General features: G+C 38.2%; 1 protein-coding gene across 3 annotated transcripts in view; it reads left to right on the plus strand.

The window, feature by feature from the left end:
• The first annotated feature begins 661 nt into the window (after positions 1 to 661).
• Positions 662 to 14,964, plus strand: part of col18a1b (collagen type XVIII alpha 1 chain b) — a 57,241-nt gene continuing 42,938 nt past the window's right edge. For all 3 annotated transcript variants that reach the window (XM_051712497.1, XM_051712498.1, XM_051712499.1), the window contains exons 1-3: positions 662 to 1,022; positions 13,689 to 14,230; positions 14,470 to 14,559. In XM_051712497.1, coding sequence (XP_051568457.1) covers positions 743 to 1,022; positions 13,689 to 14,230; positions 14,470 to 14,559 — 912 coding nt within the window. In that variant the 5' untranslated portion in view covers positions 662 to 742. The remainder of the gene's footprint in view (positions 1,023 to 13,688; positions 14,231 to 14,469; positions 14,560 to 14,964) is intronic.

Here is a 14,964-nt window from a genome sequence, read left to right on the forward strand (position 1 = left end):
TTCAAGGCTGGTCATAATCAAAATGTGGGAAAACTGCCTTGGCTTTCACAACGATGTGGTTCCACTCATACTGTATGTAGGCTGAGACATCCACCAGATTAGATATGCTGCCAGATGCTTTGTGTCTGTCACACAGACCCACGCCAAACAGCCCTGCTGGCATGAATAGATGTACTATGAGTTCTTTTCTCAGCACAAACTGTAGGGGACTAGGGTTAGGAGAAACACTGTTGAAAACAATTTGCTCAGTTTTCCCCTTAAATAACTACAGGAATGTTTCTGGAGATTATGGAGAACATACAGTATTGATGAATAACTATAACAGTATGTACTAGCTGATACTGACCAGCACACAACCCTCTTAGTGTAGTAGGCATATGGTTAATATGTAACAATATAAACTGAAAAGCACACTACTTTAAAGGAGAGAAAATGGGACCATAGATTGATTTTGTTGTCAAAAAACTGAAGCACCAGGGAAAGCCGACTCTCTGTAGCTATAGCAGGGTCTATACATCAACTCAGCAACACACAGGGAGGTGGAGTGATATTCACAGTTTTGAGGGGGAAAAGAAGTGACCAATGAGGTCAACATTACATTAGAGAGAACACGCCTTCTATCTCTCCCCTATCTTTTGTTGCAGTGAGCTAAGAGAGGGAATGTAGGACTACTTTTGCAAGATACTCCTGAAAGCATGTTCTGAATGACTTATGCAACAGAAGGACTAGTGTAAATACAACAATGTACTTCCTGTTAATTCTATATGTGGCTCTTCTTCATGCCTGGTTTTGGAAAAGTCCAGTTGTAACGAAGGCCTCGGCGGTGGACAAAGGCGGTTCTGGCAGTGGACAGACCAGTGAAGATAAGAACATTGCTGGTGTTGTGGCAGAATTCATTGATAAAGCCAGCGGGATCCAGGAATTTGTGCAGAACTTGGACCAGAACCCAACTGTGAATAGGAATAACGCTGTCACAGGGAGGACATTTGGCATCTCTAAGAAGGTTGGCCTTTCCAAGTCAGGTAATGATTAGTCTTATTCAGAGGAAGTAGAACTTGAAACACATATTAAAGGGTCGTCAGGTGAGGCCAGTGAGTCAGACTGGCATCTGACAGCTCTTCCTAAGGACTCCAGTAATTGCTTATCAAGAGGCTCAGACTGGCCTTTCTGTTTGTCTCGTGGTGTAATCACATTTTCTGTACCAAATTTTTTTTAACCACACCCAGGCAGAGGATGTGGCTTCTGTATTGAATGAATGGGGTTGGCTCCTGCGTTCAGGCTGCCACCATGGTTTGCAATGTTTTTTGTTTTGTTTTTTTGCCTACTGCTGGCACCAAGATGCCATCAGCCCTCTGAAAAATCTGAGGTAGCCCTGCTGCCATGCAGAACTTTCTGTGAGGTGCTGCCTTACAGTCTTACAGGAGAGGGGTCTGCCACACCCTCCCTGAGGGACCAGAGCCCAGTCAGCCATGCGTAACCATTAGTAACCACAAAGGTAAAAAGGCCAGTTGCAATGCATCCATGTGCTGTAATGCATTTCAAACTTGTGTGTCTTGTCTTGTCAGTGTGTGTTGTTTGTTGGTGTGCCTTCTACTGTGAGAGGCACATATCACATCCTGTCTGCCAGCCTTGCTGTTGCTCTGCTACTTATGGCTCAGTGTGAATGCATTTAAATTTCTTTCATGCATACTAGTTACATCATCTTTCTGAATATTTTCATCCACAGCCTCAGGCTGTCACTCAAGGTGCAGCGATTGCTTATCACACATACCTTCACACGGTGAAATTCTACTGGAGAAATACAGTCATCTCAATGGGAATCCGCGCAGTCGTGAATTTCACGCAATGGATTCCGGTGGCAAGTTTGGTAAACTTTGAAAAGGGAATTCGCCACATTGACCAATATGAAGTTGTTTTGTTTAGCAGTGACCTCTGTGTGAGTAGTGCTTCCCTACACTGAATATTCACAATGGACATGGATATCATTTTAGTGGTGAGTTTCTTTTTAACTTCACTCTCCCAGAGTATAAAGTGCAGCACTAAAAAGAGGCTGCTTTGCAGTTATTATTTTGCTTATTTCACATGCACTCAACATCCGCCCACGCCTTCTCCGGACGCAAAATTTCGCCATGCGAAGGCCTTTACTTCAATATGAGGATTCCAATGACATTTTATGTTTATAACTTGTATTTGGCCTGTCCCAATTATGTCAGTTCTGATGAGCAAATGCAAGGACACAACATGTTATGTCTAACTGCATAACGTAAAACTGCAGTTAGACATAACCTGTAGATGGTCAGAGCAAGAATCTGACCCACCTATTTCTGTAGTCTTGAGCTGCTACTTGGTAAACCTTGGTATACCATATCTTAGATTACCGTGTCCCTAAATTGCACTTAATAAAAAAATGAACTGTTCTTGATGAAGAAATGAAATGAATTGAAATGAATGAAGTTCTTGGACAGTTAAAGATGCAAGAAGCCCCAGACCTTTTGCCGTAGTCACGGGTCTGGCTATGCAAGACTACATGTATACAATACACATACACGTGTAACCTAACCATTATTTTTAACAGATTCAGAAAAAAATGGGACACATTTTTAGGATAGAAAATTATGAATTCTAGAAAAATCATTTAATTCTTGGTACTATGTAAAAATAACATTTAATCAAGTCTGCTTATCCTGCAACATGATGTTCTTCAAGGGCAGCTCTCAGTTCTTTGGCCTGATCTGTCACACTGAGAGGCAGTTACATTGATTCCCACCATTGTGAATAAGGGTAGCAGTCTTGTCACACACAAGCATAACTCGACCACCTCCATGGCATATGCATGAACAAAACAGCACTCTGGGATACTGTAAAGATCTCAGGCATGTGTGTTGGAGAGATGGAGTGGGCACTCACACAAAGATACAGATTATTGTGCCTCTGTGTTATAAAAAAGGGAACGAGTTCACTTGCTGAGTCTAACAAGGTTCTTTCTGAGAATGACTAGACAAGGGGGCAGAGAATCCATTAAGGTTTGGGAGTCAAGATATTGCCTTCTTAATGAACTATGGGGGACATTTTTGGGATGATATATGAAGAAATTGTGAAGACAGTTGTTAAAAGCTGTTGTGGTTTGAAAGTGATTCACAAAGTCTTCCATGATAATTTAATGACTTTCAGTTTATGCCCAACACTGCGATTGAAGTATAATGGTAAGATATGGGTGTGATTTTATGTTAAAACAACTTTTGCCATAGATCACAGTAGATAGTATCATGCAGGCCATGTTTTAAGAGCTTACAATGTGAACACAGAGGGGGAACAGAGAGGAAATGCGTGATTTTGATTGATTGATTGATTGATTGATTGGGGAGTGTGGGGTATAGATTGATGATGTGTTTAACACATTTCTCATCTGCCCCCTAACTCTTTCTGTTTAATCCTCCACCCAGACCATTTATCCATTATTTCAGTGCTGTTTTGGATTACAGTAGGCCACTCTGTTTTGGGCAGTAGCCTATGTTATGCCTGGTGCACACCGCACACCGAAGCAGCACGTCAGAACAAGTTTTGCAACAAACGATGCTTGTGCTTTTATACCAGCAGCATTTCTGCTGCAGAAAATAAAGTGGTTATCATGTGAGATAATTATTACAAACTTGATTGTCATGAAATCTAATTTACATGATGCTTTTGTAATGTAATGTAGTCTTAGAATTATTTAATGTAGTGACAGCCAACACAATGAGACCTGCTCAGTTCAAACATCATCATTTAGTAGAAGGGGAGGAGGATGAGCCTGAATATTGTTTTGGACAACAGAGGACAGTGATCACTCTTAATAATATAGTCTGAAATAAGTAATTATGCACAACCAATCAATAGAGATATCTATTATTCTTCAAATTAGCTAAAGTTCTTAAGTGTTGAGTACTATCCTCACAAAAAGGATGCACTTCCAAAAATATCTGTGAACTTACCATCTGCAACAACAGTTGAGGTAACTGCATCCCACGCTTATTCCTTTGTTAATAAATCCTTAAAAAAGTAAGCCCATGACTTATAGTTAGTGTAGTTTTAAATGATAAAACTATATGTCTGCTTAAGCTACTGTATGTAATTAAAATAATAGATTTTTTTTTTATATATAATTTTGTGTAATTTTTGTTTTATTACAAGCTATAGACCATTTCAAGGACTGTTCGTTGGTGACGTCATTGTTCCATGAACATTTCTTGCTTGTCAAAACAGAGACTATTTAGCAGAGACGGGCCACTTCTATTAAAATGAATGGGAGATACTGGAACTATCAACAGCAATGGAAAGAAAGTCCCGCCTTACAGGTAAAATAGCCAATCACCTTTTAGATTTAGACATTACCTGTCTATCAACTTGAGAACGCGCATGTGCATTAGCTACACAAGATGGTAAAATTTTGTTTTTTAGTGTAATCTGCGTTAAAGACGCACAATTTATTATACCAGTTGTGATGAAACGACACGCCCCTCCCGTGGATCATTGCCGCCCGTTGTGACTTTTCCCTGATTGGCAGCACGTGATGGTACCAAATGAAGAGCCTCATCACCGCTGCCTTTAAACACTGAGCATGCCTCTCCTCTGGATACCGGTGTCTACCTGCTGGCATCTTCGCTGGTCCGGTGCGAGTCAGATGCGTCGGCGGACCCTCACCCACACCCCGGATTGGAGCACGCGTCGCGGCCGATGGGCCACTATTCCCCTCAAGTGCCGAGACCCAGGGAAGCCAGTCTGCTCGAGTGATGCCACCACCCCACGTGCCTCGAACCAAGGAGGGGAGCGCTTCCACCGCAAAGGCCCCAGATTCCCCTTTGTTTTTGACATTTTAAATAAATTCCTCTCCGAGGCCTGACACCACACCCACTGTGTCCGTCTCTTGCTCACCCCGCCACACAGTGTTGACAGATTTTACTGCTTATTTTAAACATGTTCTTTTATCATAAACTTGACCAACCATTTTGGAGATTTCAGTCTTTCCCCATTCAAGCAGATAGGAGCTGCACTTTCATGACGCTTCTTTACAAAGAAAATGTAAATTAATCAATGTAACTGCCCAAGAGCTTTCCAAAAATGGCTGCCGAGTGGACTGACTTAACTTGAAAAACACTTTGTTGAAAGGATCCGGAAATACGTTTGGACCGTTCTAATTAATTTGTTTTTGTTTACATTCTTGAAATGGTCTATAACTCATACAAAAATCGACTACACTACAAATAAATCCTTATTCTGTATCTACAAAATATATACTTTTTCGTGTCAACCCATTTTCATGATGTCCAATAACAGTGCATTGTCAGTTAAATTCAGCGTGAACACTGCAGCAAAAATAGGCTCAGCGGCAAAACACCCGAAACACACTGCAGCTTCTGCGACACTTCTGCTTTTTTACTTAATTTTGGGTGGTGAAAGAAAACCCGCTCTGCTTCTGCTCTGCTTTAACAAGCACTGTAAAACAGGTGTTAGTTGTTCCTCTATTCTCTCTCTAAAATATAAGTTGTTATATTTATAAGTTGTATAAATATAATATTTGGTAGTGACAGCTGTTTCATGCTGGTCATTTTGCTGGAAGTAGGGGCTCAAATCATTCCCTGAAGGGAACATTTATGTTAATTGTGTCTCTTGGGGGTGCAAGAGGTATCACTTTACAGGATCCTCTGGTTACCATCTCATGCTAAGATTTCAGTTTCAAATGCCCATACAGCTGTCAGTGGTCTTAAAAACATCCAAGAAAAAAACAAATCTTGCAAATAACTTTTCTTAGGTTTCTCACTGTCCTTTTTGCAGGCATCTGCTTGCTTCATTTGAAAGAAAAATATAAAGTCATTTTATGAAGTTAATAAAAATTAACGGCATTGACAGCCAGCCTTTTTAGAAGATTCATATTTTTTAAGGTTGTTAGTTTTGATAGTCTGTTCTACCAGTACTTTAGTTTAGGCATTTGATTATGAATATATGGTTTTTGTTTCATAACAGGATGGAATTCAACATGGTATATTTCATTTTGTGCATAATATTAAATCACTAATAAATGTAATAAACTTATAACAAACGTACTGCTATATTAGTAGTGTTAAGATGCTTACAGTGACTGATCTGGTGGTGGTATGTAAGATAAAAATTCTAAATAAACTAATTACATACTAAACACTGTAAAACTACTTGTGTTTAGTCTATCCTAATGACAGCTGTGGGATTTGTGCACATGTGGGAAAATATCTGGTACACCAGTAAGCCAATGACCTATTGGTGCCCTTGGGATGAATATTTCTCAGCACTTTCTCATGCATCGCAGTCCTGCACATGTTCAATATATATTTTTTAAACATCATCAATCAACAGACACTGTCTACATCATATTTTGTATAGTTGCTAAAAATTTTCACAGTATTGTCAGTTTTACTGGTGCTTTAAATTAAAGGGACAGTTCACCCATAAACGAAAATTCTCCCATCATTTACTCACTCTCATGCCATCCCAGATGTGTATGACTTTCTTTCTTCTGCTGAACACAAATGAAAATATTTCGAAGAATATTTCAGCTCTGTAGGTCCATACAAGCATAAAAGTAATTCATATGACTCCAGTGGTTTAATCCATGTCTTCTGAAGGGATATGATAGGTGTGGGTGAAAAACATATCAAGATTTAAGTCATTTATTAGTCTAAATCTCCACTTTCACTTTCAGATATATGAAATATGAGGACATACATTTTTAAGAAAACTAGTTGCTCTTCAAAAACAGTTTCTTTTTCTTTTCTTTTTTCTTTTTTTTTTTTTTTTTTTTTTTTTTTGGCATGTTTATTAGGAACTACTAGTTACAAATCCAAAAGGGAAATGGAAAATGCACACAGCAGTTGACATATTCACACTTTAAAATGAGACCGTCAAGCTGCTGCAGGGCTCTGAGTTGGGGATAAATCTATAGGTATGTGTCAACCGGCAGAAATTTTCTACTGTCATTTCTATCCCAGTTATGCAAAATCCCACCACAGACACATCTGGACTAAATAATGGGCCAGCTATATTCCCATGATGTCCTGTGCAAGCATTACAAAACATGATTACCACAAAGCACAGGAACTAAATGAATGTTGGCTGAGTGGGTGAGTGACTGGACAGCCGAGGCAAAAGGGGATCATGGTATAATGTGGAAAAGTTCCTGAGCTGCCATTGCTATAAAAACACGACCCTGGAACTGAACATCCCATTCCCACAGTCAGATGTGTTCACCTGGTTCAGCCCAAATTTGCCAAGTGGCCTTTTTTCTGCAAGAATTTAGCATAGAATGTTGCTCTTAAGAAAAATATTACCGATGATATCAGCTGATAGCCGTGTGGTTGGAACAATTAAGAAACGATTATTCATAAGAACAAAATATCAAAGAACAAAACTAAGAACATTCAGGGTGTCATATTTAGTATTTAGTTTACAAAGCAATTTTATCTCTGTTTCTTTCTTTTATCTTTAAAAGGATAGTTGAGCTTATTTGTCAGTGACCCCTCAAGTGCTGGGTTGCACAGATAAATGTTTCCTCTTTTTGCCTGAATGATTTAAAGGGATAGTTCACTCAAAAATGAAATTCTCTCATTATTTACTCACCCTCATGCCATCCCAGATGTGTATGACTTTCTTTCTTCAGCAGAACACAAATAAAGATTTTTAGAAGAATATTTCAGCTCTGTAGGTCCATACAATGCAAGTGAATGGTGACCAGAACTTTGAAGCTCTAAAATCCACATAAAGGAAACATAAAAGTAATCCATAAGACTCCAGTGGTTAAATACATGTATTCAGACACAATATAATAAATGTGGGTGAGAAACAGATCAATATTTAAGTCATTTTTGTCATATATTCTCCCTCTACCCAGTATTAAATATTGATCTGTTTCTCACCCACACCTATCATATCACTTCTGAAGACATGGATTTAACCAGTGGAGGATGGGTTACTTTTATGCTGCCTTAATTTGCTTTTTGGAGCTTCAAAGTTCTGGTCACCATTCACTTGCATTGTATGGACCTACAGAGCTGAAATATTCTTCTAAATATCTTCATTCATGTTCTGCTGAAGAAAGAAAGTCATACACATCTGAGATGACATGAGGGTGAGTAAATGATGAGAGAACTTTCATTTTTAGTTGAACTATCCCTTTAACAGCTGTGGAAATCAAGAATGAAATTAATGATCATTTAAACATTTTGTTTATTTAGAACTTTGAAAATGCATTGATAATAGTTTGAAAAATGCTTTGTGAACTGAATATGGTCTCCCTTTACTTCATCATTAACCCTGAGAAAGCAAAATTTCACATATCCAGCATACTAAATTTAGTCTAATTCTCTCAAGACCTCTGTATTTCACTGTTTGTTTCTGCTTCAGTAGACATGGGAAAATCATTAGAAAATATATGCTTACAGTGAGTCCTCAGAGGCTGTGTCTTGCTGATTTATGAGGCTGTAGTAGTTAACTTTCTTGAAAAGAGTACTTTATATAAATTCAGGAGTGTAGGAACAATTGAGCCCTTTATAATCAATGATGCTGACTACACTGGAAGCATCCGTTGCGGCACATCGCATCGTGCTGACAGTAAACGGGTGTCCCGCTCCATTTTTGTGCTGCATGCGCTGCTGCTAATACTGCCAACAACACAAATAAACAAGTTAGAACATTCGTGTCGACTTGTAGACAGCATCAAGCTGGACGTGCCCGGGGTCGACAGGGTGTTCTCATCAACCACTCCTCACAATACAACAGTTTTAAAGACTTTTTTTTTTTTTTTTTTTTTTTAGGAAATATTTAATGTTTTTAAGAATATGTGATATCATTTGAAAGAAAGTATATCAACTGAACTTTTAAGAAACATCAGCATTTCTTTTTATTATAGAACTTTAATAATTAGAACTAAAATGTAGAAACCATGTATGTAAATGTGTGTAAACACCTCTCTGTCTACACTGTTGGTCACTGATTTTTTTATTTTTTTCCTGTACTAGATATGCCACAAACATCACCACAACCATTAATCTGAATTCAGTATAATAGCCAATAGAGTTGGGGTACTCGAGTTTGGACTGAGACTCGAGTCCAATTTTAATGGACTTGGATTTGTCACGGACTTGGATGCATTTTTACTCGGACTTGACTCGGACTCAGTCCTTTGGGGCTTGGGATTTTTTCCGAGTCCAGCCGAGTCCATGGCATTTGTGATGCTATGAAATAAAGAAATAAATAACAAAACAGAAATGAATGAACACACCTCTGTCTGCATGCAGCTGTATTAGCCCCTGAAGTCATAGACGTAGCCAGAGTTGTTTCACTGTGTTTAAGCAAACACATGCATACACACATATACACGTGCACACGCACACTCATCAGTCAACCAATACACTTGAATGTTACTACAGAGACTACTGTATAACATTGACTGGTGGCTGGCATGACAAAAACATAAATACGGGTATGTATCTAATGTAATAGAAACTAAACAAGGCAGTTTCACACGACACGGGACCTGACAACTGGTAAAACTGATGTGGCGTTTGTGCAGCCAAGACGGTGCTTGTATTGCGGTTTCATCATGGTTAAAAACTTAAAATCAAGAACTTCATCCCAGTGAGTCAAGTCACCCATATCATGTCTCTCACAGTTTACTAAAAACAGCATATCAAAATAAAAATACATAAAGATAGTATTAATACTGGATATTAAGTCTTTTTAAGTGTAATGTATATACACATGTAGGCTTCTGTAGTCTCTTGTGGTCCACGCAGTGTTGTCAGCTTGAACTGCTCCATAATAGCTTGATTAATTAACTGTGTAACTTTTTAAAAAGTCGGGGAAAAAGCATTATTGCTAAAGCAGACGGCAACTTTAAACAGATAAACAGCACCTATTTATTATTGATTGATTATTTTCAAAGCATTGACGAGCTGCTTAAAATACATTCTTTTACAGCATTTGTCCAACATTCATAACATTCAACCATGCACAATAAAATATTAGGATATTTTGGGCGGTGAAATGTTTTGTTTATAATTTAATTATAGACTATAAAATAAATGTATTATTCGATGACAGAGTTTGTGTATGAAGCTAAACTTCATGTTACGAGATGAATTTAGTTGGTTATGACATTTTTATTTTAAATGTTTATTTTATTTTATTTTTATTGTAAACCATCGGGTAACTTATGCACGTCTTTTTTTAGCCTACGTCTCTGACACTTTTGAAGGACAATTCTGTTAAATTTATTACTCAGAATTATTATTCTCCATGTGTTTGCAGTTAAAGAAGAGCTCAATAAAATTTGCTTTGGTTGGTATGTAAAGATTTCAGACTGATTGCAGACCAACGCAGCTGCCGCTCAAGCTAATATCAATTATAATTATTATTATTATTATTTTTATCTTCTGCAGCAGCTGCTGCGAGATGCACACGGACACATCAGGGATTTAGGTAAATGAGCAGCACGCAGAACTGCCCTGCATTGTGCAGTTTCCTGCAAATGAACTAGACTCAGTCTTGAGTCCGACACGGCCCCTTTTGGACTCGGACTCGACTCAGACTCAGTTGTTTAAAGACTCTAACTCGACTAAGGTGGACTGGAACCCAACTCTAATAGCCAAACAAAAAACATGGAAAAGTTAAAGAACAATACATTGTTTAGAAGTATACTATGACATTAGATTATTGTTTTCACACACATGACTCAATGAAAGAAATCCCAAATGTCTGTCCCCTGTGGTTGTACATGAGACATTAATGGTCATTCAGTGTTTCAATGAAAAAGACAATAAAGAGGTCAGAGATTTAAAACTTGCTAAAAGTTACTAAAATGTCAAATGTTTTCATCTGTTTAACAAAATTAACGAACAATAGTCAAAGACGACTTCTCTGTTTGCTCACGTCTTATCTCGTGTAGATTGCAGCTCAGTGTCTGTCGCTGCTGGAAGGCTGTTGGGCTCATTAATATTAATCACATTGTCTGCGTTCACTTGAAATGATTTGCTGAATCAAAATGTGGACTGTGAGCGTTAGCCAAAGGGATTGCCATTTTTGTGTTAGTCTGCCCACTGCCAAAGTCATTTTCATTTGTATAGTGCCTTTCACAGCACACATCATTCCAAAACAGCTTTACAGAAAATCATGCATTAACAGAAAATGAAACTGTAATATCTATAATGTCTTAGAGTCATCATTGTGTAGTTTGATAAAATACGATTGTGAATTGTGTTTAAAAATAAGTAATTAAATAATAATTATATTTAGACCCCCAATGAGCAAGCTGAAGGCGGCAAGGAACACAAAACTCCATAAGAAAAATTATCTTGGGAGAAACCAGACTCACTGTGGGGGCCAGTTCCCCTCTGACTAAACATCATGAATATAATAACAATATTACTTATGTATAGTGCAAGTCATGGTTTAAAATGATTAAACTAAGTAAGTGTTAAGGGTCAGTGTATAAACAAAGATTTTGTAAGAACTGTAAGATTAATGACTAATGTCTTTGAAGTTCATCCTGGATTAACTGCAGAAGTTCACCTAGATGCATTGTCCTTGTTTGCTGGCTGATGAAGGCTTTTGTTGGCAATTAATTGATAGTCTATGTATTCCATTATAAGAGTGTAGTCCATCATTAGACCGAATGATGCAGGCAGAGATCAGCGAGGTGCATCGCAGTTCAACTGGCAGGTCATTTCGATGAGGTTCGGTGGGGTCCATCCAAAGTCCAAGGTTCAGGATGTGGCATATGAAGTATCCCATGTCTTATGGTTGGAGTTGGCATCAGTTCATCCTCTGAAGTCCATCGTAATAGACTGAAGTGATGTTTGGCTGGCACCGGCTGCTATTAGTTGTCATCACTCAGTGATACGTAGCAGTGGAGTCCAACACCAAGCAGGAACGGAGCTGGATCTTGTCGGTTCTGGTGACCTCGGGATATGAAGCAACTAGCAGCCAGCTAGCAGAGGCTTCCCCTGGGTCTTAAAGGGATTGTTCACCCATAAATGAAAATTCTCTCATCATTTACTCACCCTCATGATATCCCAGGTGTGTATGACTTTCTTTATTCAGCAGAACACGAAAGAAGAATAATAGAAAAATATCTCCGCTCAGTAGGCCCTTAAAATGCAAGATTTGAAGCACCAAAAATCACAGACAGTCAGTATAAACGTCATGATATGACACCAGCAGTTAAATTAATGTCTTCTAAAGTGACACGATCCCTTTTGATGCAAAAAATATCTATATTTAAGTACCTTTTAAATTTAAATCATGCTTCCGGTCAGCAGCGGTATGCATGTGTGACGTAATCACATTGGCATTTGAAACACATGAGAACTGATGCACATGTGTCACACCCGTAAGAGCAGCGCTGTTTACAAGTGAGACGGAGGAACGCTGTACAGAAGCTTGGTTGGTTTTGGTTTAGATCTGTATTTATCTGTTTCTTTACTCACAATGTTGCGTTTGTGTGCTTATCCTGGATGTCTCAACCAAGAGGAAAACGTGCGATTACGTCTGTAACATGCCAACGTGAAAACGTCACATGAGAGACGCGTGATCTCAGCACTCTCGTGAAGCGTACCGGAAGTGTTGGATTATAGTAAAAAGTACTTAAATATTGATATTTTTCACACCAAAAGTGATCATGTCACTTTAGAAGACATACATTTAACCGCTTGAGTCGTATCGATGACATTTATGCTGACTGTCTGTGATTTTTGGTGATGAGAGAATTTTCATTTTTGGGTGATCTATCCCTTTAAAGGCTCAGTTTAGGCAAACGACTGCACTTTTTTCTTTTGCACTACAATTAAGCAAAATAAACATATTCAAATGTAATTATTATTTCTCAAAACATTTGTGTGTGTGTTTGGGGGGGAATGGATGAATTTAGTTATTTCTAAAAGGGGACATGTCTCAGTTATAATGGTTCCTACGGCCCTGTATAAATTACATGTATGAGTACCACATGTACGTATATGAGAAACTGGTCATTGTCATTTTAGGCTGGTCCATGAAAGCTCACCACTCGTAACAGGATGTAGACTGAGAAAATCTTGAAACCTAATTTAGACATTTTCACTTAATACTGATTTTACAGGATATTGCATCATTATTACAAAACGCTCCATTCACACTGCAAAAAATCATTTTCCTAATCAGTATTTTTGTCTTAATATTCTTAAAACAAGATGCATTTAGCTAACAGGCAAAAAAGCATATGAAATTTTGTCTTGTTTTCAGAGAAATCTATCTAAATTTAGTGAGGTTATTGACGAAAACAAGAAAAAAATATTTGCCAGTGGGGTATGAAAAATACATTTAATTTAAAGGGGGAAAAAAGTGTATTTTTCTTACCCCATTGGCAGATTGTTTTTATTTGTATTTTTATTTTTATTTATTTATTTTAAGCATAAAGTTTTCAAAATTTTGTCAGATTTTTCAAAAAACAAAACTTAATATGTTATGCCATTTTACTTGTCAAGTAAATACTGTATATCTTGTATTAAGAATATTTAGATATTTTTAGTGGAAAACAAGACACATATTCTCATTAAGACTTCTTCTTTTTCTTTTTTGCAATGCATTTAAAAAAAAAACTGCATTCATAAAATTCATATTACTGACTCCCAGTTTTTTTGAATCCACAGGGGAGAGTGGAGTCTCCCTGCTGCAAATTATTGGAAACACATCACCTGAAGATATCACCCGTGTGGCAGGTCCAAATAGCCAAACTGCATACCTCTTTAAAAAGGACACTAGCACAGGGCAGATGGCACGTGCCCACCTGCCCAGCCCCTTCTACCGAGACTTCTCTCTCATCTTCCACTTAAAGCCCACCTCTGAAGATGCTGGGGTGGTATTCTCCATCGTTGATTCTAATCGAGAGATCATGTGTGTTGGGGTCAAGCTCTCAGCTGTGGAGAATGGCAAAAGGGAAGTCCTTTTTTATTACACAGAGCAAGATTCGGATGAATCTCGAGAGGTGGCTAGTTTCGAGGTGCCACACAAGCCTAATGAGTGGAGCCGTTTCTCTCTGGCTGTGAACCTAGACCAGGTGACTTTTTATGAGGATTGCGATACTGAGCCAAAGGTGGTTAAGTTTGAGCGCTCACCCAATGACATGGAGCTGGATATAAACTCTACGATCTTTGTGGGACAAGGTGAACCTGGTAACCCAGACAAATTCCAGGTATGTTTTGTTCATCATATCTCATTTTCCTTACTCTTTTGCTTGAGTTTGACTTTTGCTAGAGTTTCACCAGAAAATTATTTTAAGGAGGTATGGTGTTGACTGTCTCTCTCTCTGTGTGTGTGTGTGTGTGTGTGTGTGTGTGTGTGTGTGTGTGTGTGTGTGTGTGTGTGTGTGTGTGTGTGTGTGTGTGTGCACTTGCGTGCGTGCGTGCATGCACATGTGGGCATGTTTTATAGGGCATGATCTCAGAGTTACGGGTGGTTGGAGACCCACGGTCTGCAGAGCGTCATTGTGATGAAGCTGATGATGATGATGATGACTATGATGTAAGCCACTACAGTAATCTTCATAATATGTCCCTCTTAAATGTACAAAGAATCTGTTACATCCTAAAATTAATGTAATGTATTATGAATGTGACATCACGTTGTTTAAAGGTATGATGCTATTTTGACCTCTTCTGACACAGAGTGCTGAACAAGAGTGCTGAAAAAGTTAAATTACAATGCATTTCACTTTCCAAAAATACAGTGTGAGTAAAATAAAAGTACCTGTCCTAAAAACGTCTGAAGTAAGAGTAAAAGAGTAGCTTGTATAAAGTACTCAAGAGTAGTAGTATTGAGTTGTGAATGCTATCCCCCCTCATAACACTGTACGCTGCAATTTAAAAATGTAGCTTTCATACTGTAATTCACATTCCCTTTTATAGCTATTTATAAGAAAAAAATAAA

This window comes from Myxocyprinus asiaticus, chromosome 12 (genome assembly GCF_019703515.2).
Source record: "Myxocyprinus asiaticus isolate MX2 ecotype Aquarium Trade chromosome 12, UBuf_Myxa_2, whole genome shotgun sequence".
Lineage (NCBI taxonomy): Eukaryota > Metazoa > Chordata > Actinopteri > Cypriniformes > Catostomidae > Myxocyprinus > Myxocyprinus asiaticus.